Here is a 24,057-nt window from a genome sequence, read left to right as displayed (position 1 = left end):
CAGATTTGAAAATTTTTCAAGATTCGATTAAAAAATGATTGAATTAATTAATTTTTTAATTGAAAATTACAAAACTTTCAATCACCATTGTAATTAAAAAAAAAGATATTTTCAATTAAAAAATAATTAAATCAATTAATATTTTTATTGAAAACTATTTAATTACCAATTAAATATTTAATTGAAATAATTTGTGAGAAGCAGCTTAAAAAAAAATTAAAATGTACGCAAACAACAAAAAAGTTTTTTTTTTTTTATAAAATTGCCCTTTTTTTGGAAATGGTGACGTAGGCAAACAATTTTTTGTAGCAATGAAAAAAAGTTTTTCCGCACATTTTTTTTTTTAATTTTTTATATAAATTCCGTTACGGCTAAAAGTCACATGGAATGATCAAGAGGTGAAACACATCTCGAAACATGGTGTCAGAAGGGGAGCGCAGAAGATCGAGGCGCTTGGAAGGCTACGTTCGGCTACTGGGACACATTTTCTGTTATAGCCAATTAAAGTAAAGTAATACCAATTTTTATTGGTTGCGTTATCAGATGACTTGCTAACAAAGTATTAGGTAATAATGCCCGTTTTATATAATGGCTGGTACTATGTTCGCTTTTCACCGTTGAAATCCCATGTTTTTTGTATACTACACATCTTATATATATAAAAATCAATTTGTGTTTGTTTGTTTCCTTAAAAAAACGGCTGAACCGATTTTTTTTTGAAATTTTCACAGATGGTGAACAATGATCCCGTGGTGAAAAAAGGGTACTACATTTCTTGATATCTGAAGGGGGGTTGGACCCTCCCCCTTACCCTAATTTTCAGAAACGCCAGATCTCGGTGATGGGTGGTGCGATTTAAGCGAAATTTTGTGTGCACTCTTAAAGTAACCTAAAAATAAAAATTTGATATCCAAATTTCTGATGGGGTACCTAAGGGGGCAGCCCCAAAACCTACCAAATATGGGACTCAAACGAAAGGTATTTAAGTATAGTATTTTTAGGGCCAGGTCACTGAACGGCCGTCCCATTCCCCGAAACCGGTCATGTTTGCTGACTATGGAAATATGGGTCTCAAATGAAAGGTATTTGGGAGTAGACCACGAATCTGATATCAGCATTTGAGATTAGAAAACGAATTTGATAAACAATTTTGAGGCCTATGGCAATGAGCACGATGCTGATATATTTTAAGGGCTAAGTGCTTAGGGGATCACCCAACTCCCCAAAACACCCCTAAATCGGGCATATTTACCAACCACGTCAATGTGTGGCTCAAATGAAAGGTATTGGGGGTGTACCCCTTCCCTAAAACACACCACAAACAACAATTATTTGCTAACCATCGGGGCTCAAATAAATGTATTTGGGAGTAGAATACGAATCTGATTTCCAAAATTTAATTATCGAAAATAAATATGCAAAGGATAATTTTGTTCCATATAAAGTAAAAGAAGGCGTAGCGGAGCGGGCCCGGTTCACCTAGTACATATATAAATGATAAAATAACAATTTTTATTAAAATTTTACCATAAGTAATGGGGGAATGGACTACTGAATAATATTAGCAATTTTATATATTTTTTTTGCTTTAAAGTCCATTATTTGAAAACATTAATCGCCAAAAAAATATCGCGAAAAGCGAACGTAGTATCAGGCTTAAAGAGTAATAAATTCAAACAACTCTAATACTTCTTATCAGAATAGAGACGTGGGGATATATTAAATGGAAGTTAAATCGAAACATCTATGTGGGTATGTAAACCTAACTTCGAACGTAATCAGTCTATTTTAAGGTATTGTTACACTACAAAGTTTCAGTCGCTGCTGTTGCACATAAACAAGTTGAACATTTAAATTTTGGTTGTTTTTTTTTTTAATTTCTGAGTTTTAGATTATATCTTACATATTCTTTTGCGTTATCCCAATATTCATTTAATTCATATATTTTTGGACAAACAACAAAACAAAAGTAAATATGCACCTTTAAAAAATAATTCTAAAATAATACATGCATGGCTAAAACAAGTAAAAACTCACGCAAGGCGTATTTAGCAGGTGGCTGCATCAACCCAGCTGATAGAATTTGACATGTTAATTCATTTTTGAATTCGACTTAAAAAAACTATAAATTCCGAAATAAATAAATTTTTAATTGATTTTTGAATGAAAAAGCGCAGAAGAACCCAGATAAAGTTTACGACCAACATGAATGACAAAAAGGCAGCCAGGCGGGCTGGAGTGTTTCCTCTAATCTACCATATAAAGCTATAGTTGTCAAGAATGCCTAAAGGACAATGTACCTGAAGAAAATGTAGACATATAAAAGGTGTTCGTTTAGCCATAATCATGCACCCACCCCGCAATTTCTGGGCAATGCCACATACCCACAAATCAAATGTAAGTCCCATCATATGTCCAGCTCGACGTCAAAGTCCTGTCATTGCAATGTATGTACCTCATATTGGTGAATATTACAAACTTTATCTTTCGGGAGATACATCACGCCCATTGGCCAATCTTGCCACACGGCTATACCACAAAATGACAACGTCATCTCGTAGCCAACAAACTTTAACTATCCTTTTCAAATGACCTGAAAATCCCAAAAATATCCAAGAGCTTCAAAAAGTCATACAAAACATCTTCTAGTTAAAATCTTCCTTTTTGAGCCCTTTGCTAGTAATACGCTAATTATGCTGCAGCATTTAACATCAGTTTCACTTGGTAGCTATCTACCGCTATAATAACCTTGTGAAAACTATGCCTTCTTAATGGTTTTGTGGGTTAGCCTTTGGAGCTTATGGGAGTTTTTAAATTTGTTTTTTCTTGCTTGACACTTAAAAATAAACAAACTTCTTGCTCTGATTGACCGAAGCAAATTTGCCGAAAATTTGAAATGTCACGGCGAATAGAATTCGACATATCACGTTCCCAAAAAAAGAAGCTTTGTTGTAACAATTCGCCGATTCGCGGCCACCTTATTAAATACGCCTTGAACTCACATATATATGAAATGGTAAAGTTTAAAAGCTCAAGGGCTTTAACGTATATTTTGTAACTGGGAGATAATTCAATTTTGAAAACTAAACGTCTAATCCTAGCAGTGCTAACATATTTACAAATATTCAAAGTTAAAAAAGTGTTATTGTTACTCATTTCAAATATGCATCAACATAAGTTCAATGTCTTCAAACATAACTCCTATTAATTATTGGAAATATTATTAGTTAATTGTTAAAGTTTTTTGCATTTAAGAAATGATTACAATAGCGAAATAATCGGTTGTATTAATTTGAATTAACATTGTTATTTTTTTTTTTAATCTTAAAGATAATATTTTTATATTTGTATATATAAAAAAATAGTATATAATATGCCTGTTTCCTTGTTGTCATTTTTTTAACGTTTTTACAAATTCATAAATTTGTAGTTATTATCCTGTTGTTAAATTTCTTAAATAGTATCATAAAAAAATACGAATATGTTATTTAAACGTAGGACCCAATGAACGCGTTTATTCGTGATAAGGGGTATTCAAAACCGAGCTGGGTACGGTTCCACGTTGCTTTCCTCGCTGCTCTGGTGCTTCAGTTATTTGTGGTCTCATCAATGCACTGGGAACATTCGAATCATCTGGGGAAGAGAATTACAATTTTTGTGTGTTTATGTTGAGTTTAAAAATCTATTGAAGAACTTTGAAACATCTTCTAATGCAGTGTATATCTTATATATACAATAAAATGCAATTTGTGTTTGTTTGTTCTGTATAGACTCAAGAACGGCTGAACGGATATTACCTTGAAATTTTCATTAGATTTACACAATCTGTGAAAATTTCAAATACACGGCTGGTCTGGAAGGAAACCTAGGCTATATAATTTTTTGATATCGGGAAGGGGGCGGACCTTTCCTCTTACCCCAAAAGTACTACCCAAAAATAAAAGTGGACCTATCGGGACAATATGGGATTCAGCCCCAAAACCCCTTAAAATAGGTTTATTTGACGATCGTGACAATATGGGACTCAAATGAAAGGTATTCGGGAGTAGATTACGAATATGGTCAGGAAGTAGGAATAGGCTTTATAATTTATTGATAACGGAAGGGGGCGGGCCCTCCACCGTTACTCCAAAAACACCCTCAAAATGGAACGATAAGGACAAAATGGGTATCAAATGAAAAGTATGCGGGAGTAGATTTCGAATCTGGCATACAAAATCAGATCGAAGAATAGGAGGTCAAGCCACTCCTCAAAAACGAAATTATGACTATATGATACTTGGCTGAACCGATTTTCTTAAAATTTTCATAGATTGTGTACGTTTGTCTGGAAGCAATCATAAGCTATGTAATTTGTAGATATCGGGTGGAGGAGGACCCTCCCCTTTACCCCAAAAACGCCACCCATATCCGAAAGTGATCCGATGGGCATAATAAGGGTATCAAATGAAAGGTATTGGAGACTAGAAAACGAATATGGTATTAAAATTTGGGTCCAAGTACCCAGATATATTCAAAGTTCATGCCAATATGGGGCTCAAATGAAAAGTATTAGGCAGTAGATTACAAATATGGCATAAAACATAAATTCCAAGTAATGGGAGGTCGCCAACATAGCCATGGTCGGCTAATATGCCTATGGGACTCAGATGAAAGGTATTAGGGAGTAGATTACGAATATGATATACAAATTTGCGTTCAAGTCTAGTTGGCGCTTGTCCTCCTAAAGAGGTTATGTGACTCATTATGACAATATGGGACTCAAATAAAAGCTATTTGAGAGTAGAAAACGAATTTGAATTTGGCCGCCCCAACCCCAAACGGTTCATATTTACCGGCCATGGCAATATGGGGCTCGAATTAAAGGGATTTGGAAGTGCAGCACGAATTTGATGTCCATATTTGAGTCGAAATGTCTGAGGTGCCATCCCTCCCCTAATGAGAACATTCCCCTTAAGGAAGAACCTTACCACAAGGAACCTAGAAAGGGCAAATTCTCACATATCAATGAGTACTTTCCGATTCAAGTTTAAACTCAATGATAAGGGACTTTTTTTATAGCCGAGTCCGAACGGCGTCCCGCAGTGCGACACCCCTTTGCGGAAAATTTTTTAAATGACCATGCATGGCATTTTAGCTCACAAATGTCCGCTTTGTCTGATGGACAATTCGAACGCGTTCAGCGTCATGGGCTACAATGGCACGAGTTTGATATCCGCATTCAGGGCGAAGTGTCCCAATCCTAAAAAATTATTAGATAGTTAAAGAAGGCGCAGCGGAGCGGGACCGGTTCGGCTAGTTTAATACAAATGCCAATGTTATTTATTGCGACATTTCCAAAGAAACTGCATTCCCAAAAGGGCAGGAAACATCTATTAACTACAACAAAGAGTGAGGAATAACCAGTTGCAATATAACGTACAGTTTAAAAAGAAAACATAGCAAAACTTTTTTTGCCCCTGTTTGGAAAGTTTCTATTAATGGGGTCATAGACTTCAAACTTAGCAGTATCCTCTACCAATAGTAGTTTCAACTATAAATCCCTTAATTAAATGCACTTGGATGTAAATATACGAGGATCAACTGAAGTCGGGTTCACGAACATTCCTGATCAAGGACTCCACCCCTTTCACCTCATATATGTATAAGCACACAACAAGTAAAAGATGGAGGTGAAGGCGGCCAAGAGATGTTCATGGGTTTAAAACTGTGATAAAATCAATGAACAAGTCTTCTAGATTTCTTAGAGCCGTTTTCTCGTAGAAAAAATAAAGTACGAGTTAGCTAACCTGAACGTTAATTCATCCTACTGTTAACAAATTCGGTTCTAGTACACTTTTAAGGTAATTTAGAATATATGGCAACATAACGCAGCAATTAGAGTGCTCGCGTACTTAAAAATTTGTAAAAATGTGCAAAAAATTTTACGGAAAATCATTCGGTTTACGGTGAGAGTGTGAGGACGAAAAACATTTGGAGAGTTTTGTAAATGAGAGGTTGCAAATTTCGGCAGAAGTTCAGTTTCTGTCAAATTGTTACTGGATAAGTACGCGAAATAAAGCTGTTTACCGTTAGACTCGTCTACCGGGGCGTCCAAGTAATGGGGTAATGTACGGACATTTATTTATTAACTTTACTTACCATCTAAATCATTTTGTTCGTTTATGATATCCGATAAATCGTACATGGGTTGATAAGCCGTCAACTCAGAACCTAAAATTACAATAAGATGGATATAAATTAATTTTATACTACACATAGTTTTAAAACTATTCAGTCAAACATTTTAGATTCGTTTTACTTTTCGCATGTTGAAAAAATTTAATTTTACATAACATTTTTTGCAATTCTGCCTCCCCTTGATACTGAACTAAGTTATGGTTCGATTATGGTCAAACGGGAACAAAACTTCAGTTGAATTGTCATTTAATGAATGGGTCGATAATGTATGGCCACGTTAGTTCCATTGCCTGTTGACTAATTTGGCAACTTTTAACTGACGTTGACATTGCAAATTGCAAATTTTGCCCATGAACATTCCACAAAGGAACAGGGCTAACTTCTCACTTATCATTGAACCAAGTTTAAGCTCAATGATAAGTTTTTACATGGCAGTACCTCACAAATGTTGCCAGGGGAAAACTACCGCTGAAAAATTTTTTCCTGATGGTCACGCCAGAATTCGAACCCGGGCGTTCAGCGTCTGCGCTACGGTCCGGTGTTTGATATTAGTTGTGTTTCATTTGCCCATTAAGCGGATTTTATCGGTTAGTTTGTATAGAGAAATATGCTATCCCCGATTAGCTAGCGACTTGTCTTACGGCCGTTTATTAAAACATATGGTGTCATCATTCAATTTGAATGACAAATCTCAAAGATATATATATCAACATATTTATTCAATCAAGGCGGATTTAACAAGGTGGTCTCACGCGAACAGCTGTTACAAGCCGGCCCGATTTGACGCTATTAAGATGTCAGATTTTTGTTGTCACCTTATTTTCGCATATTCTCTGCTCATGTACGCACACAAATTTCTTTGTGTGTGTTGGCAAACCGTCAATCAGCTTGATGGCAAAATGGCGGATTGCACCATATGATTTGTGGATGTTTCGCCATGTTTATTCAATCAAAAAGCGTTCTGGAATGACAAAATTGCTTATGATTTTAATAAAATCACATTCATGAACTCCGAGAAACATTTATTTAAATAAAATATGCTTTTTCTTGTTTTGCCTTAATCCAAGGACTAAAATGAGTATTAAAATTTTTTACCTCCTAAGCGGTATGATTTGCTTTTTCCGCTTGTCCACTGCAGCACGTAGAACACTGCTGCGATGTGGGCTTACGTTTTTAAAATGAGCCCATGCTCAGCGAGAGATTAAGATAATCCGTCAGATAACTGACAGAAGAAAGAATGGAATTACAGAGTCACACAATTACTTTTTGGGCAACCCAATACAATACATTATATTGGGTTGCCCAAAAAGTAATTGCGAATTTTTTTTAAGAAAGTAAATGCGTTTTTAATAAACTTGAAATGAACTTTAATCAAATATACTTATTTTTTTAACTTTTTTTTAAAGCAAGCTAAAAGTAACAGCTGATAACTAACAGAAGGAAGAATGCAATTACAGAGTCACAAGCTGCGAAAAAATTTGTCAACGCTGACTATATGAAAAATTCGCAATTACTTTTTGGGCAACCCAATACAATACATTATATTGGGTTGCCCAAAAAGTAATTGCGGATTTTTTAAAAGAAAGTAAATGCGTTTTTAATAAACTTAGAATGAACTTTAATCAAATATACTTTTTTTATACTTTTTTTAAGCAAGCTAAAAGTAACAGCTGATAACTGACAGAAGAAAGAATGCAATTACAGAGTCACAAGCTGTGAAAAAATTTGTCAACGCCGACTATATGAAAAATCCGCAATTACTTCTTGGGCAACCCAATAGGTAATAGAGGAATAGAGATGAAACTTTCTATAAACACCCCAGTTAAGAATTAATAATTTTAAATGTTTATGATTTTTACTAAAACAAATTTTAATAAAACTTCTTAAAAAAATAATTTCTTGCTAGCCATATTTTCATTCTTTTTCCAAACTAAAATTTAGAATTTTGATTTTTTGTATAGTTTACCGCAATGTAACGAACAATTTCCTAGCACAAACGCCCTGTAGATTGTATTTAACTTTTGTTCCTGACTGATAAGTTGTACAATAAATCTCATTGATGACAAATCATGCAACTTACCACTTTTGTCATTCCCATCCTTGGGTAGGTGCAAGCCATATGATCCTGCATTCAGTAAGTCATTATCACTGAAGAGCTGTGTAAAATGAAAACAAAATAATCGGGAATTAGAAAACTGCTGTAAAAAAATGAATTCACATAAAATTGTTCAACTAAACAATTAAATTTTTCTAAAATGTACGAGAAAACAATGATTTAGAGATGTTTGTTAGAATTTTTGTTTTTTGAAGTAGACCTCATTGGAATTTTGAAGAAATGCCGTTATAGGAGGAAGAACAGGTTTTGTCATCCGTGTAATATAAAAACAACCACAAAACTGTCTTTTTTTAAGTGCAATAGTGAATTTTTGTTTCAATTCCAAGACTAAATGCATTGTTTTTTCGTTAGATCTGACCTTTTGCAGGATTTCCGCTTCCAGAGTTGGCGGCAAATATATATTATTATTATTCTCAAATATATTGAACTTTGAAGTTGGATTATTGGTAGCTGTCGCTGATGTTGTGGTGTTGGTACGTGCCCTTGAAGACTTCTTGGGATGTAATTGGAAGGAGGAATTGGGAGTATGTGCGTGTGTATCTCAAGGCAAGCCATTGATTGAAATGTTGTAGTTGTTTTTTTTTTAAGTTTTTATAAAATAAAAAAAAAATATTTATGTTGCCCTTCCTCACAGCAGGAGAGATTTGTGGTGCCCATAATCAATAATTTTGGAAAATTAAAAATATATAGTTATATATTTAATTTTTTTGTACATATAAATTTGTAGAGGTAGAGATTGATGTTGATTGGTTGGTATTCCAAGTGTTTATTGTGATTTGCAACATACACACAGAAGATGTTATATAGAATGAGAAATTTTTGTTTTGTTTTATTAAATATTCGTTAGAATATCTCTTTGTAGAGATAAAAAAGAAATGCAATAACTTTGAATTTTAAGAAAGAAGAGAAAAATAACCACGACCCCTATTTGAAAGACATAAGTGAGTTAATTTGAATGCAAATTCACATAGCTTTGTTGAATTGATAGCCGAAATTGTTTAGATATGACCAAAGACATCTTTATTCCAATTCTAAGTAAATTTTGTAACAGCAGAACTGCAATGAATGGTATTTCAAAAATCTAAACCGTTGTTTGTTGTTGGAGAAAATAGGGCCGAACTTTGGTTGCTCAAGAACAAGGACATTTGTCCATATATAAGCGAAAAAATAAAATTGTAGTTAAAATTAGGCTGCTTAAGGGTTCAAAAGATTAAAAGGGGGCGATCAATTTATCAATTTATTGCTGCTCGAGAAGTCAAATCTGGAGTTCTTCTAATATGGGAACTATAGCCACCTATATATCTGTCTGGACCGTACTTTGTGAGGGGTTTGGAGGGCATAAGTATTGTCCATAAAAATAAATCACAATCAAGCTATATCCATATATGCACCATTATGGACCATTTGAAATCCCCGATCTCTATCGGCAAGCGGATGGACAGACAGACTCATGTTTATTCACTTAGAGTGTGATGATAGAAGGTATAAACCAATTTACGTATTTCAAAGGAAAAAGATAGCCTAAGTTTGTATAACACAATTAAGTAAAAAACCAATATTTTCTCTTTTAAAAACATTGTGGGAAATGTTAAAAAAATACTAACACAGAAAGACGTCAAATACATTATAGGAAAAATTTCATGAAAGTTACTACTTCAGTTTTTATTGATTAATATTGAACAGTTTCCAAAATTTAATACAAATTGTTATATTGATATTAAGGTTATCAAAATCTCAGCTACCTTCTACAAAAGCCTTTTTGCGTACGATTTTGTTTTTATATAAAAAAAAGTATAATATGCACTTAGAACTCATGTGCACTAAACTTTAAAGTAGTTCCCTAGAAAGTTAAGTTTTCAGATATATAATTTGTATCAAAATGACACCCTAAATTTAAGTTTTTCAAGAAAACAATTTTTTTCTTCCCGCCAATGATAGAATTCATTAGAAAAAGGAAAGAATCTTACAAACTGTGCTTAACAAAAGGACAACATTATTTTTTTTTTTTTGTTCAACCAAGTCCACACCGAAATTCCATAGAGCAAAAGGATCGCCCTCGCTCTAGTCTAAATCGTTAAATATGTTATCATTAAGAAATTGGAGTATTTTGTAACGAGTTTGTTCTATATCTTCCTCTTCACAGTCATTTCCATTACTAGGATTTGCGTTAGTTTTTGAAATTTTCTCAATATTCAAGTTTTGTTTACTGCCAGCAGTTACATCTGCATCATCTTGACCACTAATTATTGGCAAAGAACTTACGCCCAACAAGGTATTGTGATCCAAAGAATAAACATCACTGCGTAATAAATCCTTCAAAGTGTCCAGTTCGTCCTGTACAATCTCCAAGTGACCACTAACTTCATTACTACATATAAAAGAGGGGAGGGGGAAAACATCGTGATTTAGTATTTAAATATATTCAAAGAATGCAACTAAGAATTTTTATATTCTCAGTTACTAACGCAGTACTCAACCGCATAACATCCTCGTGTGCTCCTGTCTTGCTATTGTATTTGGCTAAAGTCATATTGTTGCTGTTGTTCCCATTTGATTTTGAGGTAGAAGGTCTTTCTGTAGCCAATCCACCAGCATCCCCAGCCGTTGATGTTGAAACTCTAGAGCCATTATTTGTACCATTGTTGGCACTAGTACTAGGCATATATGAGGAAAATTTGCCGCTATTCACCGTGGAGAGGCCAAACTGTTGTTGTTGAGCCATTTTGAAGTCATCGGCAACAAAATTGCTATTGTCTCCAGCCGACATAATTGAATTGTCCTAAAAATTAAATATAAAAAAATGTCAATTGCTTGTAAAATAACCCAGCACGAAAATTCAGAGATAAAATTCACTTTGAAAAGGCCCTATTTTGCAGACACAAAAAATGTCAGAGTCACTCCCTACTCCTTATGAATTAATAAGGGATGTGCACTTCTCTAATTCCAAAGTATGATTTACAGAAGACCTTATGCGTAAGCGACTTTAAACGTGTGGGATCAAACAAAAAAAAAAATTATAAAGCTCTCCCAATTTTATTTGCGGAAGACAAGGAAATTTTTCTCATTAGTCATATCCGAAAATCATTTACTAATGGGTGTATTGTGGATTGTAACTCAACTACAGTTGCATTGTCAGGAGCGAAAACCACGAAGTAGAAATTAGTATAAAATTTGACATCTTTGTCAATTTCATTCCACTTAGAAATTTGTACAAAAGTACGTAATTCAATATAAAAATTAAAATTTCTGTAACATATTTGGCCGTTGGCAACGCAACTGGAGTTGGCTTGCCGTCCAAAGTCGACCCATAAATAGGAGAATTTTATTTTGTTTTATTTGTTCATTTTCGAAAACTTAAATTGCCTTCGCCAGGATTTGAACCACTGACTTCTTGCCAATTTTTGTTTGTATTCTATTTGTTTACTTGTGCAAAGTCCAGATGAACCACTGACCACCTGCCAATTTTTGTTTGTAATCTATTTGTTTACTTGTGCAAAGACTTGATGAAAACGTAGCTAAGAATTACCCTTTTGAAAATTCCATAGGTTTAATCATTTATTTTGCTTTCTTTGAGGATGATTTATAGGTCTGACGGAGGCAAAGCATGTAAACTCACCTCAAAAATCTCGGCGGGCATATCATTTGCTATAAAGCTAGATGGATTGTATAAATCATTTCTGTTGCCTGTTGCCAGCATATTGCCATCCTTAAGCGAATTGTTGCGCTGTGACGTGTTACTCAACATAAAATTTCCCCCAGTTGAGGAGCTGGGCGCCGATTGGCGAGAATCTTCACTAAGATTGGGTGAAATTAAATTTGGATCTGCAGGCATGCTGTTACTATCAGGATAAACATTTAAAAACATCATGGGATCTATGGGATCCTGTTCCGATTTAATTTGTATGGGTTGTGGCAATTCTTGCGCCTGAGTAAGCTGCTGCCCCAAACGTTGTTGTTTGGGTTGAGGGCCATTACCACTGCCACTGCTTTTTGGCGATGAAGCCATTGCATCGGCAACAGTCTCCTTACGGCGTAGACGATTTCTCTCTTTGAGTAACTGACTACGGGCCATTTCTTCACGAACCATGGGTGTGGTCAACACATTTTCTTCATTGTAGTTAATATTTGGTGCGGGTGTACTAGCTTCTGGATGAGCATCTGGCACCTCAGTTATGTGATAGAATATATTCGAGCCTTCCGTATTAACAGTTTGTATAAGACTATCTGCCTTTGGTGGTGCGGCATTTGAACCAGGTGCCATATAACCCAAGGCATCCTCAACACTTTGATTAGAATAATCATAATTTTGAGACATCATGCTGATGGTCGACTGGGGGCGTTCAATGTTCTGTGGAGAAGCAGCTGCATCGAGATCTGTGGCGGTTGGAGTTGAAGGTTGGCCAAATGGACTGTGAGCCCTGTATTAAAGAAAGGCAATTATTTACCATTAATCATCATAATAAAAAGAAAATAATTGTACCCTGCCACTTACATTGTATCTGCTTCCACTTCAGAAACTTCGTCTAGAAGTTCCTCACCCAATTCATGAATAACAGGTCCACAGTCTGATTCTGATTCACTGGTTTTGCGTAGCTTGGTTTCATCTGGTATATCATTGATCATCAATTGCATGTGACGTTTAACACTGGTCATATTGTTACGTTGTGGCTGTACAATGGTTATCAAAAATTGTATCAACTTGTTGACAATTTGCTGTTGCTTGGCATGTTTTTGACGCAATGAGGCAATCTCACGCCAAAGTGCCTCATTTTCTTGCTTCATTACAGAGAAACGCGAATCCAAAGAGTCCTGACGCCCCCTCATAGCTTTTACATCTTGCAACACTTTGCTAACAGCTTCCGGTTTCATAGCCGATTTCTCGTCCACAGATTTGGTGGAGGCAATTTTGCGTTTTATATGCTCCAATAGATAGGGACAGTTGCGTTTAAAACAGGGATGTGTAAATTCCATTTCATCGCGATCGAATTTCAAGCCGCCATTATCAATGGAGGTGATTTTGTGGAAACCATCTGGAATGAAAGAAAATTAAATCATTTAACCAAAGGAGTATAAAAAACAACTTTCATAAATTTTCTTTAAAACGTTGCATTTAGTATTTTTTTATAATCGAAATAAAAACACACTTAGGTATGTTTTTTTTTTTAATTTTTTATATAAATTTCAATAGGTTGTTTGAAAGTAAACCACTTTCCAAAGCGTATTTAATAAGGTGGTCGCATCGGCGAATTGCTACAACAACACATCTTTTTTAAGAACTTGATATGTCAAAATTTGTAAACAGGGCGAAGAAAATTCAATTCGCCCTGACATTTAAAATGTTCGACAAATTTGCTTCGACCAATCAGAGCAAGAAGAAAGAAGTTTATTAATTTTTTAGTGTCAAGCAAGAAAACACATTTAAAACTGTTCCAAATTCCAATTAACTCCAGAGACTTTAACCACAAAACTGGCTGAAACATTGAGGTCCGATCTGTGTGGTGTTCATTGCTGCCACGAGAAGATTTGCTGCGAGTTACCGGGCTAGTCCACAGGTTGTGGATAGTGGAGTGACAATCAGTGTACCCCTCTTGTGGTGATTGACGGATTTTCACGTCATTTGAAAAGGACAGTTAAAGTTTGTTGGCAACGAGGATGACGTTGTCATTATGGTGTGTTGCCGTTCAGAGTGCATATAGTATGCTGCCAAAATACTTGGTAACTTGATATGTTCAGGGGACCTCTCCTAGATGTGATGGAGCTGCCGCTCTCACCACTTAATGTCCAAAAAAGCCATTGCAATATCAGGACTTTGACCTTGCGCTGGTCACAAGGTGGACTTAAACTTGATTTGTGAGTATGAGGAGGAGGAGTCATAGACGGTTGATCGCCTATTGTGAGACTGACCTAAAATTGCGAGAGTAATTGCAGGATGATGCCTATACAAAAACCTTTTTTCCTGTCTAAATTATCTTCAGGCAATAGTCCTTTTGCCATTTTGGACTACTATAGCATTAAATTGCATATTGGAGGGAGCTTCTCCATACCGCCTGGCCGTTTTTTCATCTATGCTGGCTCCTAATCATCTTCACTTTAATTTCTGGCATTGTCCTGACGTAAATTTTATCAGTGTTCTTCTGCGCTTTTTTTGATCTTCCGGGAGCGACACAAAAGACCTAAGTTTCCTAGTGAAACTGATAGTGAAAGAGGTTGCTAGACGCATGACATTATATACCCTAAGTTTAAAAACCATAACAGCAGCAAACGCAATTTATAAAATATTTATTTTGAAGCTTATATTTTTGTACGGCGAATTCAAAAATGAGTTGACATATCAAATTCAAATGCGGCCAACTGATAAATACGCCTTGCAACTTTCCAAGTGCCAAATTTGTTTTATAAAATCTTTTTTTCTTAATGATTCGTATAAAAATCTGGCCAATAAGGCTTAGTAGTACTGAATTTTGAAATAAATAATTGGCATATTATGTATAACCACTAATATACAGTTAACATGTTGTCTGACAGCGCAACCAACATAAGAAATTTTATTACGTATGACAACTTTTGTCAAATGAAGCCGATAATAGTGGTTTGGCAGCGCAGCAAAATGTATGCAAATAAATAAAGCAATGCAGAGCATTGTAATTTTTTTTATTTAAATACATTTTTCTTGACGTGTAAAAGTTCATTTTATATCGCCGTTTTTTTTTTTCTTGAGGGAGACTGACGCTCCTACCCTACTTTTTCACGTGTTAACACCATAAAACAAATACTTACACATGTTGAGCTGCCTGATAAATGATGCCATATTATTGTGTTTGTAGTTGAGAGGTAATAGCTCTCGGGCAAACTGAGCCTGATTTTGGATGATAAAACTGCGTCCATCCTGAAAAAAACAGTAAATTTGCAAATAAGAAACAAACTCAAGTTTTAACAATATTCCAATAATAGTTTATATAATGTGTAATAGATTGTAAAAATTAATCGATTTTTTTTTCATTTATCGCAATTTAGAGTAAGCTTTATATTTTAGCTCTTGGTTTGTTACTATTATTTGTGTTTATTCGTGTACATGCATTATGTACAACTTACAGAAACCACATTTTTAAAATTTCATTTAACTTTCATAAATGTATATGTATATTCCCATCGTGGTTTTGCTGTGTCGATATGGGGAATGTTTAAAGCATATGTTTAAAAATTTGATAAAATAGTTACTTACACCGCAAACATAAATTTGATTATGGAATTTAACAAAAAAATGTCAATACAATCGGCTGTTCGCCGATGTGATAGCAAAGTTGTAGAGTTTGTAAAAGAATGACATTTAGTGTGATGAATAATTTTTGAGTAGCCCAGGCGCTAGTAAGATTTTTGACAGAAGCGAAGCAAATTTTGACGTTTATAAAACAGAGTTCCATGCTATTACTAGTCGCTTACGCACACACAAATTTATTTCTATGAGCGTGGAATACTAAATTTGTCAGGAAGATGGCAAAAGGTTATCGAACAAAATGGCAATTATATATTTGATTAAACTTCATTCTAAGTTTTATTAAAAATGCATTTACTTTCTTTTAAAAAATCCGCAATTACTTTTTAGGCAACCCAATGACAAACTGACAGCTACAACAACAGCTTTAAAACCCCTTTGCTACTTATTTGAATAAAAAGCCTGGTTTTCAAAAAACGTCTGTTCTATGTTGCAAATTGCTGTTGGAAAAAACTTCCAGCAGAAATTTGCAAGCCTTCAATTACCTATCAAAATTTTGTTCGCTTTCAACCACTCTTTCGCTTTCTGTGCTGGCAAATAAAGTATGGGAAAAGCGCCAAAAAGTATGCGAAAAGCGCCCAAATATACACCTGCAAGAGAACCATTGGCAAATGTTGGGGTTTAGACCGCGTGGCATGCATTGGGTATATACTGCAGTTGTCAGACCTATAAGGCTATATGGTGTTGTGGTCTGGTGGACGGCTCTTCAAAAGTCCACCGACTGCTCAATACTTATCCGGATCCAAAGGATGGCTTGTTTGTGCATCACAGCCGCACTGAGGACAACACCATCTGATGCACTGAATTTAATGCTACATCTTATGCGACTGGACATTGTGGCTATCCAAATTGCAGCGACCACTGCCGTGAGATTAAGGGAGCTTTCTCATTGGTCATGTGGCGCCTACGGACACTGTGTTATCCGATGTTCCAGGCAGTTTGGATTATACCCTACCTGAGCCGCTTTTTGGATTATACCCTACCTGAGCCGCTTTACAACCACAATTCCTGATACAACCGATTAAAACTACGATATCCCTGGTAGCAGAAGTTACATAGACTTCTATACGGGTGGTTCTAAACTAAACGACCAGGTGGGCTTTGTTACTATAGAAAGGGAGCACATTCAGCAAAATCTAGAATCGTTTCTCAATGTTACATGTGCAGTCTAGTCTTGGTCAAGACTAACTGCATCTAAGTTGTGATCGTCTGTCGTAGACCACACTTTGGTTTTTTAGAGAATATGCATGCATAAAGAATTTAGTAGATTCACGTTACCCTGGGACAACACAACAACTCGAAACACTTATATTGAAAATGAACCACTACAAAAAGGCGCATATAAAAGTAATTGAACTTTTTATTATTGACTTTCCTATACTGGCAATAAAGCTACTGAGAGAGAGGCAAGCAAGAACACCAGGGAAAAGTAAAAGTGAAAAGTAAAAAAGTAAAAACTGCTTAAAAAATACTACTATGAAGGCATATATTAACGAATACCATGTGTAAGTGTTGACTTCCAAAGTCTACCATCTTGCCATTCGCTCATTTCAAAACCAATATTCACTCTCGAGTACACATAGATACTACTACATTACACGCCATACACGGCATTCAGGTCGTTCGTTTGTCTGCTGGGCTCTCGCCTACAAGCACTAGCTTAGCTTGGCAATGATTCAGCGCATCGCTGCAACGCCATACTCTATACTCGAACGTTGAGATTTGTTTTATAAACACATAAATAAATATATATTTTGTAACACAATTATCTATTGTATAGGCAATAATTGAATTGTCTGCCATATTTTGCTATGTTCCTAAAGTGTAGCATGGAGAGTAGTTTTTTGGTATTTTTAGAATCACAGTTTATGTTTTCAAAACAAGTTTGATAACAACTTAACCGCGTCCTTTTAGTGGTTAGCTCTTGGGTTTGCAGCAATTAATTAATTAATTTGAAAAGGTCACACATTTCTTGGAAATATCATCAAATAACTAACCATTGTGCACTGATCGATGGCACTAAACAAAAAATATTAACAAATTTTAATATTGGGTTGCCCAAAAAGTAATTGCGGATTTTTTAAAAGAAAGTAAATGCATTTTTAATAATACTTAGAATGAACTTTAATCAAATATACTTTTTTACACTTTTTTTCTACAGCAAGCTAAAAGTAACAGCTGATAACTAACAGAAGAAAGAATGCAATTACAGAGTCACAAGCTGTGAAAAAATTTGTCAACGCCGACTATATGAAAAATCCGCAATTACTTTTTAGGCAACCTATCGTGGATTTGGTAAGGAAATCATAATGAGAAAACCATAATTTTAAAAGCATTTTGTCTTATCAAGCATCAAATATGAATATCAAATATAAATTCGAGAGATCGGTTAATATAGGAGATAAATCTTAATTTATATCGATTTGGTTCATAATTTATGATCCATAGATTTGTTTTAAATTGGAGCTCTATAGGCAGAGTGGAACTATATATGAAACAAATTTTAATCATACTACCGTAATATAACTTCATATTTGCCCATGAACATGCCCACATATCACTGAGTCCATCAGATTCACGTTTAACTTCAAAGATCATTAGCCTGCATTAGCATTAGGGCGACATCTCTTTGGGAAGTAGTATTTACATGGCACGGTAGCTTGTAAATGTTGCCATCATTAGTAATGGATAATTACAGCTGCAATTTTTTTTTCTGACATTCTCGTCTGGATTCCAAACCAGACGTTCTGCGTCATAGATGGACATGCTAACCTCTGGACTACGGCGGCCTACATAGTTCTACAATTACAAAATTTCAACAAAGAAGAAGTACGAGGGCTTCAAAAATAAAAAAGAAAAAGGGGATACGAGGTTGATTAGGTAGATGTTGTTGATGTAGCAGTGTGTTGTACACTGAGGCGGCAGCCCTTGCCGATGAAGAATTCCATCGGGTCAATCCGGTACGTACAACCGCCTGCAATGGGATTGTTGATTAGGTAGATAGTATCAACGAGCCAAAACTAGACATTTCATACCTAGGCGCTTCACTCTGAGCCTCTTGGTCCATTGTGTACGACCTAGGAGATAAGAAAAAGAAACCAGATACATACTACCATCACATTCAATCCCATGGCAGCCGGTTGTATGTACCGGATTGACCCGGTGAAATCCTTAATCGGCAAGGGCAAGGTTAGCAGAATACAGTAGCATAAATAAGGTAGGGGAAAACGAAGCAAATGGCAAAGATAGGATACAGGGGGCCGGAGAAGTTTTTTAGTTTTTTTTTTTTGTTAGCTATTTCAGGCCGCCACCCAAGTCCAAAATTATGAGAGGGCTGTGTACCTAAAGAGAATCCAAGTGATCGCCCTTAATCCTATGCCATCTCCCAGCAATTGCAGAGTAATGGAAATTCATGGCTCCTATCGGTTGGTCGAGGGCTTTTGCAACCCTAAGACGACTTCCAATTCGTGCCAACAAGAACATTCGTGACAATGTATTGGGTTGCCCAAAAAGTAATTGCGGATTTTTTAAAAGAAAGTATATGCATTTTTAATAAAACTTAGAATGAACTTTAATCAAATATACTTTTTTACACTTTTTTTCTAAAGCAATCTAAAAGTAACAGCTGATAACTGACAGAAGAAATAATGCAATTACAGAGTCACAAGCTGTGAAAAAATTTGTCAACGCCGACTATATGAAAAATCCGCAATTAATTTTTGGGCAACCCAATACATAGTCCGTTGCATATACACGAGATTCTGATGTCTTAGGAATATATCTGTTGAGTTGCTGCACTTTGCAAATGTTCGTTTTTTTCGAAATGGAAGAATACATATATCGATCGCCAGTGTTTTGATTCCCTTAATATAAGGTCAGAATGGGATATACTCGCAACCATTTGGGAGATGAGACTTCATATAAGGCTACTCGTGCATACGATTCTTTATTTAAATAATAAATTTAAATATATATTGGCCCATTAAAATCCCAAACAACCTGCATACGGAAAGTTCAACATTCGGACAGACATGATTCAATCGACTAGCTGGTGAATATACCTATTTTATCGTGATTCGTACCCTGAATTAAGAATTACTCGTCAGTAAAAAAAATAAAAGTTTCAAAATTTCCGTGGGTCTGCTACGGTACTCTTCGAGTGGAAAAAGTAGCGGACGAAAGATAGAACACAACAAACTGCTACAACAACAACATATTAAATAAGCACATCTAATGAGAAATTAACTTTGCCATTGGTAGAGATGATCTGTCGGAATCTCCGACTTATATAATACACATCTCCGACTTATAATACATACCTCAAAAACGTATGTATTATGCGTCGGAAGTGGTTTTTTGACAGAATTAAAAAATAATTAGGAAATCATACAATAAGATTCAACTTTTATGAATTTATGAATATGGCAACACTGATGTATAGGTTAGAATGTGCTACTATAAACTTCTTACTTCCAATCCTGTTGAGAACATCAACAACCTTTTTTTTACTGTTATTCTCCATCAGTAATACATACTGGCGGCATCTGTGAATATCGTGGTCAAACAGCTCCGGAATTATATAGGCGCTATAGCAATAACAACAAATCTAAAACAATATGTTGTCGAAACTAAACAAGAAACGGATCTATTTCCAGGTATTACTACTTTTTATACGTTTTATACAAGTATATGACGTCTTCGATTACAACTTTTCGACCTTCGAAAACCTAAAAAGCGGACACAGACCATATCTGGTCATTGCTGCATCGATAAAATAAAAGAATCAGTTACTAATGTTTGGAGAATAAAACACATAAACTTGTCTACAGTTTTCATGCGCTTTTATATTTATCAGGAAATACACTACAGCCGTTCACAAGGTAGCGGATAGTGGAATGTTCCATACGGATTGCTGCAACCGCACAAACAGTGTAGAGTAGAGTTTCAGAGAGGCTGGGCAGATGCAAAGGGTTCAGAACCCTTGCCCGGAGATTAGCAATGACGCAGTATTTTGAACCATCACGAAATGTTATGTGTGTGGAACAGTCGTTGTGTTGTGTAAAATCGGAAAGTCTTCAACAAGCTCGAGTATCTACAATAGAAGGGATATAGGTCTGCAGAATTCTTCTTTACTCGAATCATTGACTGTCTTCAATCACTCTGCTAATTATTCCAAACAATTATAGTACAATAATAATATCAAAAGACAAATTGCCAAGTATGCGAATCATTACGATAGATTATGCCACCGAATGTTTATTGTTTATCATCGTTGTTATTGTTGTAGCAGTGTGCTGTACACTGAGGCGGCGGCCCTTGCCGATGTAGAACTTCATCGGGTTAATCCGGTACGAACAACCATCTGCCATCGTTATCATGTGAAGCTCAGCTGGGAACTACCAGGCGCTTTAGGGATAGTGGAATGCTCCATACGGATCATTCGGTAGCTGCAGCTACAGTCGCGGACAATTAGCGGTTTCGAGAGAAGAGTCTCAGTGAGAGGTCGGGCGGTATCGGCTCTTCCTTAAATACTGAGTGCCTATGATGCTTGATATGACAATGTGATTTATTGGCGCATTTAAATAATCAATGGAGACCACCGTTGCGCAGAGGTTAGCATGTCCGCCGATGACGCCGAACGCCAGAGTTCGAATCCTGGCTATAACTGGCTATATCCCAACGCTGGCGACATTAGTGAATGAATTACTATGACATGAAAATAAGAATGTAAAAACTTCTCCCCAAAGAGGTGCCGTATAACGGTACGCCGTTTGGTTTCGGTTATAAAAAGGAGGTTATTTCTCCTTGAGCTAAAACATGAATCGGACAGCACTAATTTATATGTGAGTTTTTCCCTGTTATTCAATAGAAAGTTTTTATATCAATTTACTACTTACCTTACTCCAACATATAAGATTGTTAGTTTCCGGATCTTCAACCAACCGCCAGAGTTTGGCAAGAAATGCCGGAACTCCAGCTCCAGTTTCTCCAAACGTATGCATCACTTTGTTTTTCGACGAGGATTTATCAGTTTTATCCTTTTTCGGCTCCAATTTGTACACAATTAAGAAGATTGATATTCAAAGAAAAAAAAAACTTCTTGTACAATAGATTAAATTGTCTGTGAGATTTGTTAACTTTTTTGCTAATAGTATGCTTGAATATCCTCTTTTATGTTCTCTAGTAGTTGTTGTTGATTAACTGAAATATAAACGGTATTCAATATTTAATATCAAGGAAAAGACTTAGTGATTGTTGTACTGCTCGTCCGCCTTAATATGATGAGCGGGACATGACGACACGCACAATGCATGTTTGTTTGTTTTTAGGTTGCCTGGCACCAAGGCATTATGTTGTTTATAGGTAGCAGCCAAAAACACTGGGTAGTGATAGATACACGTCAGTCGTTGCCACCACTTGCTTGCTTGTAGCTAATTTTTCACTTATTCTTTAATAATCATTGCAACAATTCCTTAAAACATATCATAATACATTTTTAACACTAGCTTCTTAAAAGCTTATAAAAAATTATATGCCACTTGTTTTTTTTTGCTGTTTCAGTACTATAATCACTCAGTATGGTCATGGCCACTTAATCCGCATAAATTAGTTCTCTATTCATTAAATTTAGGCATTACGACACAAAATTTACTGCGATTTTCCATTTGAACTTTTGGATTCAACCAGTGCCACCTTGGCAAACAGGACAATGAATTTTAATTTTTTAAAAAAGCATGGTCAAATTATTTAAATTAACCAAAATCCGTATGGCACACACACAAGAAAAATTAAATAAAATAAAAACACAATGATTTCTCTCATTTTGTTTTGTTCAAATTGCGGTTGTTATTGGTCAAGCACACTACACACATTTAAACATGGAATGACTGGTGTACATGGATGGCATACGTAGGTGCGTTTGATCGTGCGTTCGTGTGTGTTTAAGGCAATTAAAAGAAAATCACCGACGAAAATGGGAAGATAACGAGACTTTGATAAATTTCGATGCCGAAGTGCACGATGGAAAATTTTCAATCCGAATTTGTATTATTTAATTATCTTACACTTGTTCACTGCATAAAAATAAAAGCGAATTACTTTAAATTACTTGATATTCAGTCAAATTGTATGTAATTTATTGGATTTAACTTGTATTAAGTATTTCTTTGAAGCGCAGTATGGAAAATTTCACAATTTTTTTCACACTTTACGAGTAGATGACAGAGAACAAAGCCGAGCCTTTTCGTCGACGGCGGTGGCTTAGCCAAAGTATTGAGCGGCGGCGGCAAATCGGGAGATTTGAAAAATTTCAATCGACGGCCGCATAAAATTTCAATTAGTTGCAGATTTATCGTTCAAATTTGTATATTCAAATAAAATTAAAGATGATTCAAATCAAGATATATTAATTAACAGGTAGAGGAAGTTGCCCAACAACAAAATAATGCACTTCGCAAGAAAAAATTGTATTCAGCTGTTTACGTTACAATACCTGGTAATAATGCCATGATTCAAATGCACAGCAATAAGCGAAACAATTATAGGTGGTCTCATTTGTACAACAACCACAAATCATACGGTGCAATCCGCCATCTTGTTGTACAAATGATACCACCTTAAATTGTTTCGCCATGTAAAAGAAGGTTAGGACACGAAAAAGTGGATAGACCCCATGAACATAATTAAGGATGTCAAATCTGCCGATTGAAAATGTCACAAGTTGATATCCTAACAAGTTGATATCCTCAACGCCAAGAAGTACTGCCAAAAACTAAAAAAAATGTTTGTAGGCTGATCGTTTGGCTTAACTTTATTCAGTGAATCCTGATATAATATCGGCCTTTACAAGTACAATTTCAAAGCAATCGCACACAAGAAGGGGTAGTGGTCTAAAATGGGTTAAGCGCTGTAAGCACCTCTGGCGAAATTCGTTGCCATAAGAAATGCATTGACATATCCTAAACGAAATTTTTGCTATCGGTACCGTTAACGAAAGTTTCGCTTGCAGGTACGCAGCTCAAATGAAATTTTCTTTGCGTAACAGGGTGGCATAAGAGACATTGGTGAACTTTCTTGCAACTACATATGAAAGTGTTCGTTTTAATAGCTCAATGCAACATGAAATAAAGTGATTTGCAAATAAAAATGATTAATTTCAGAACATATGTACTTTATTAGCCACACATTATAAAAATTCGGCAAAGATCAAAATTACAAATTGATCTTTGTCGCTATCTTGTATTCAACACTTTTTTTCAGTGCCGACATAAATATCTTGGCTGCAACCGAATATTTCATCAAAGGGGCATACTCAGCTTTAAACGTGCCCTTAAAGTTTTTATGCGCTACAGGAGTACCCTACATAATGTCACTTAGCTAATTCCTGATTTATTTGTTTAGTACCTTTCGTATCGTAATGTAAAAAGTCAATAATCCGATACACTGTCTACTATTTCAAATTAATTATACCAAACAGTTTGGAAAAAGA

The 24,057-nt window shown here is 35.5% G+C and overlaps 1 protein-coding gene across 9 annotated transcripts; it reads right to left on the bottom strand.

The window, feature by feature from the left end:
- Nucleotides 1-3,009: 3,009 nt before the first annotated feature.
- Nucleotides 3,010-22,808, bottom strand: LOC106082556 (heat shock factor protein). Of its 9 annotated transcripts, none has more exons than XM_059369103.1 (11): nt 22,634-22,808; nt 21,467-21,770; nt 15,074-15,182; nt 12,789-13,326; nt 11,913-12,714; nt 10,762-11,075; nt 10,559-10,664; nt 8,655-8,789; nt 8,261-8,336; nt 6,142-6,213; nt 3,010-3,633 (listed from the first exon to the last, which is right to left on the bottom strand). In XM_059369103.1, the coding sequence occupies exons 2-11, from the start codon at nt 21,569-21,571 to the stop codon at nt 3,515-3,517; spliced, it is 2,376 nt and encodes a 791-aa protein (XP_059225086.1). In that variant the 5' UTR covers nt 21,572-21,770; nt 22,634-22,808; the 3' UTR covers nt 3,010-3,514. The 9 variants fall into 9 exon arrangements, with proteins under 9 accessions (XP_059225086.1, XP_013100588.2, XP_059225087.1 ...); XM_013245134.2 differs by having other exon boundaries at nt 8,655-8,786; XM_059369104.1 differs by having other exon boundaries at nt 22,668-22,808.
- Nucleotides 22,809-24,057: the final 1,249 nt, after the last annotated feature.

This window comes from Stomoxys calcitrans, chromosome 5, assembly GCF_963082655.1.
Source record: "Stomoxys calcitrans chromosome 5, idStoCalc2.1, whole genome shotgun sequence".
Taxonomy (NCBI): Eukaryota; Metazoa; Arthropoda; class Insecta; order Diptera; family Muscidae; genus Stomoxys; species Stomoxys calcitrans.
Note: the sequence above shows the minus strand (reverse complement) of the source record. Positions and strands in the feature narration are given on the sequence as shown.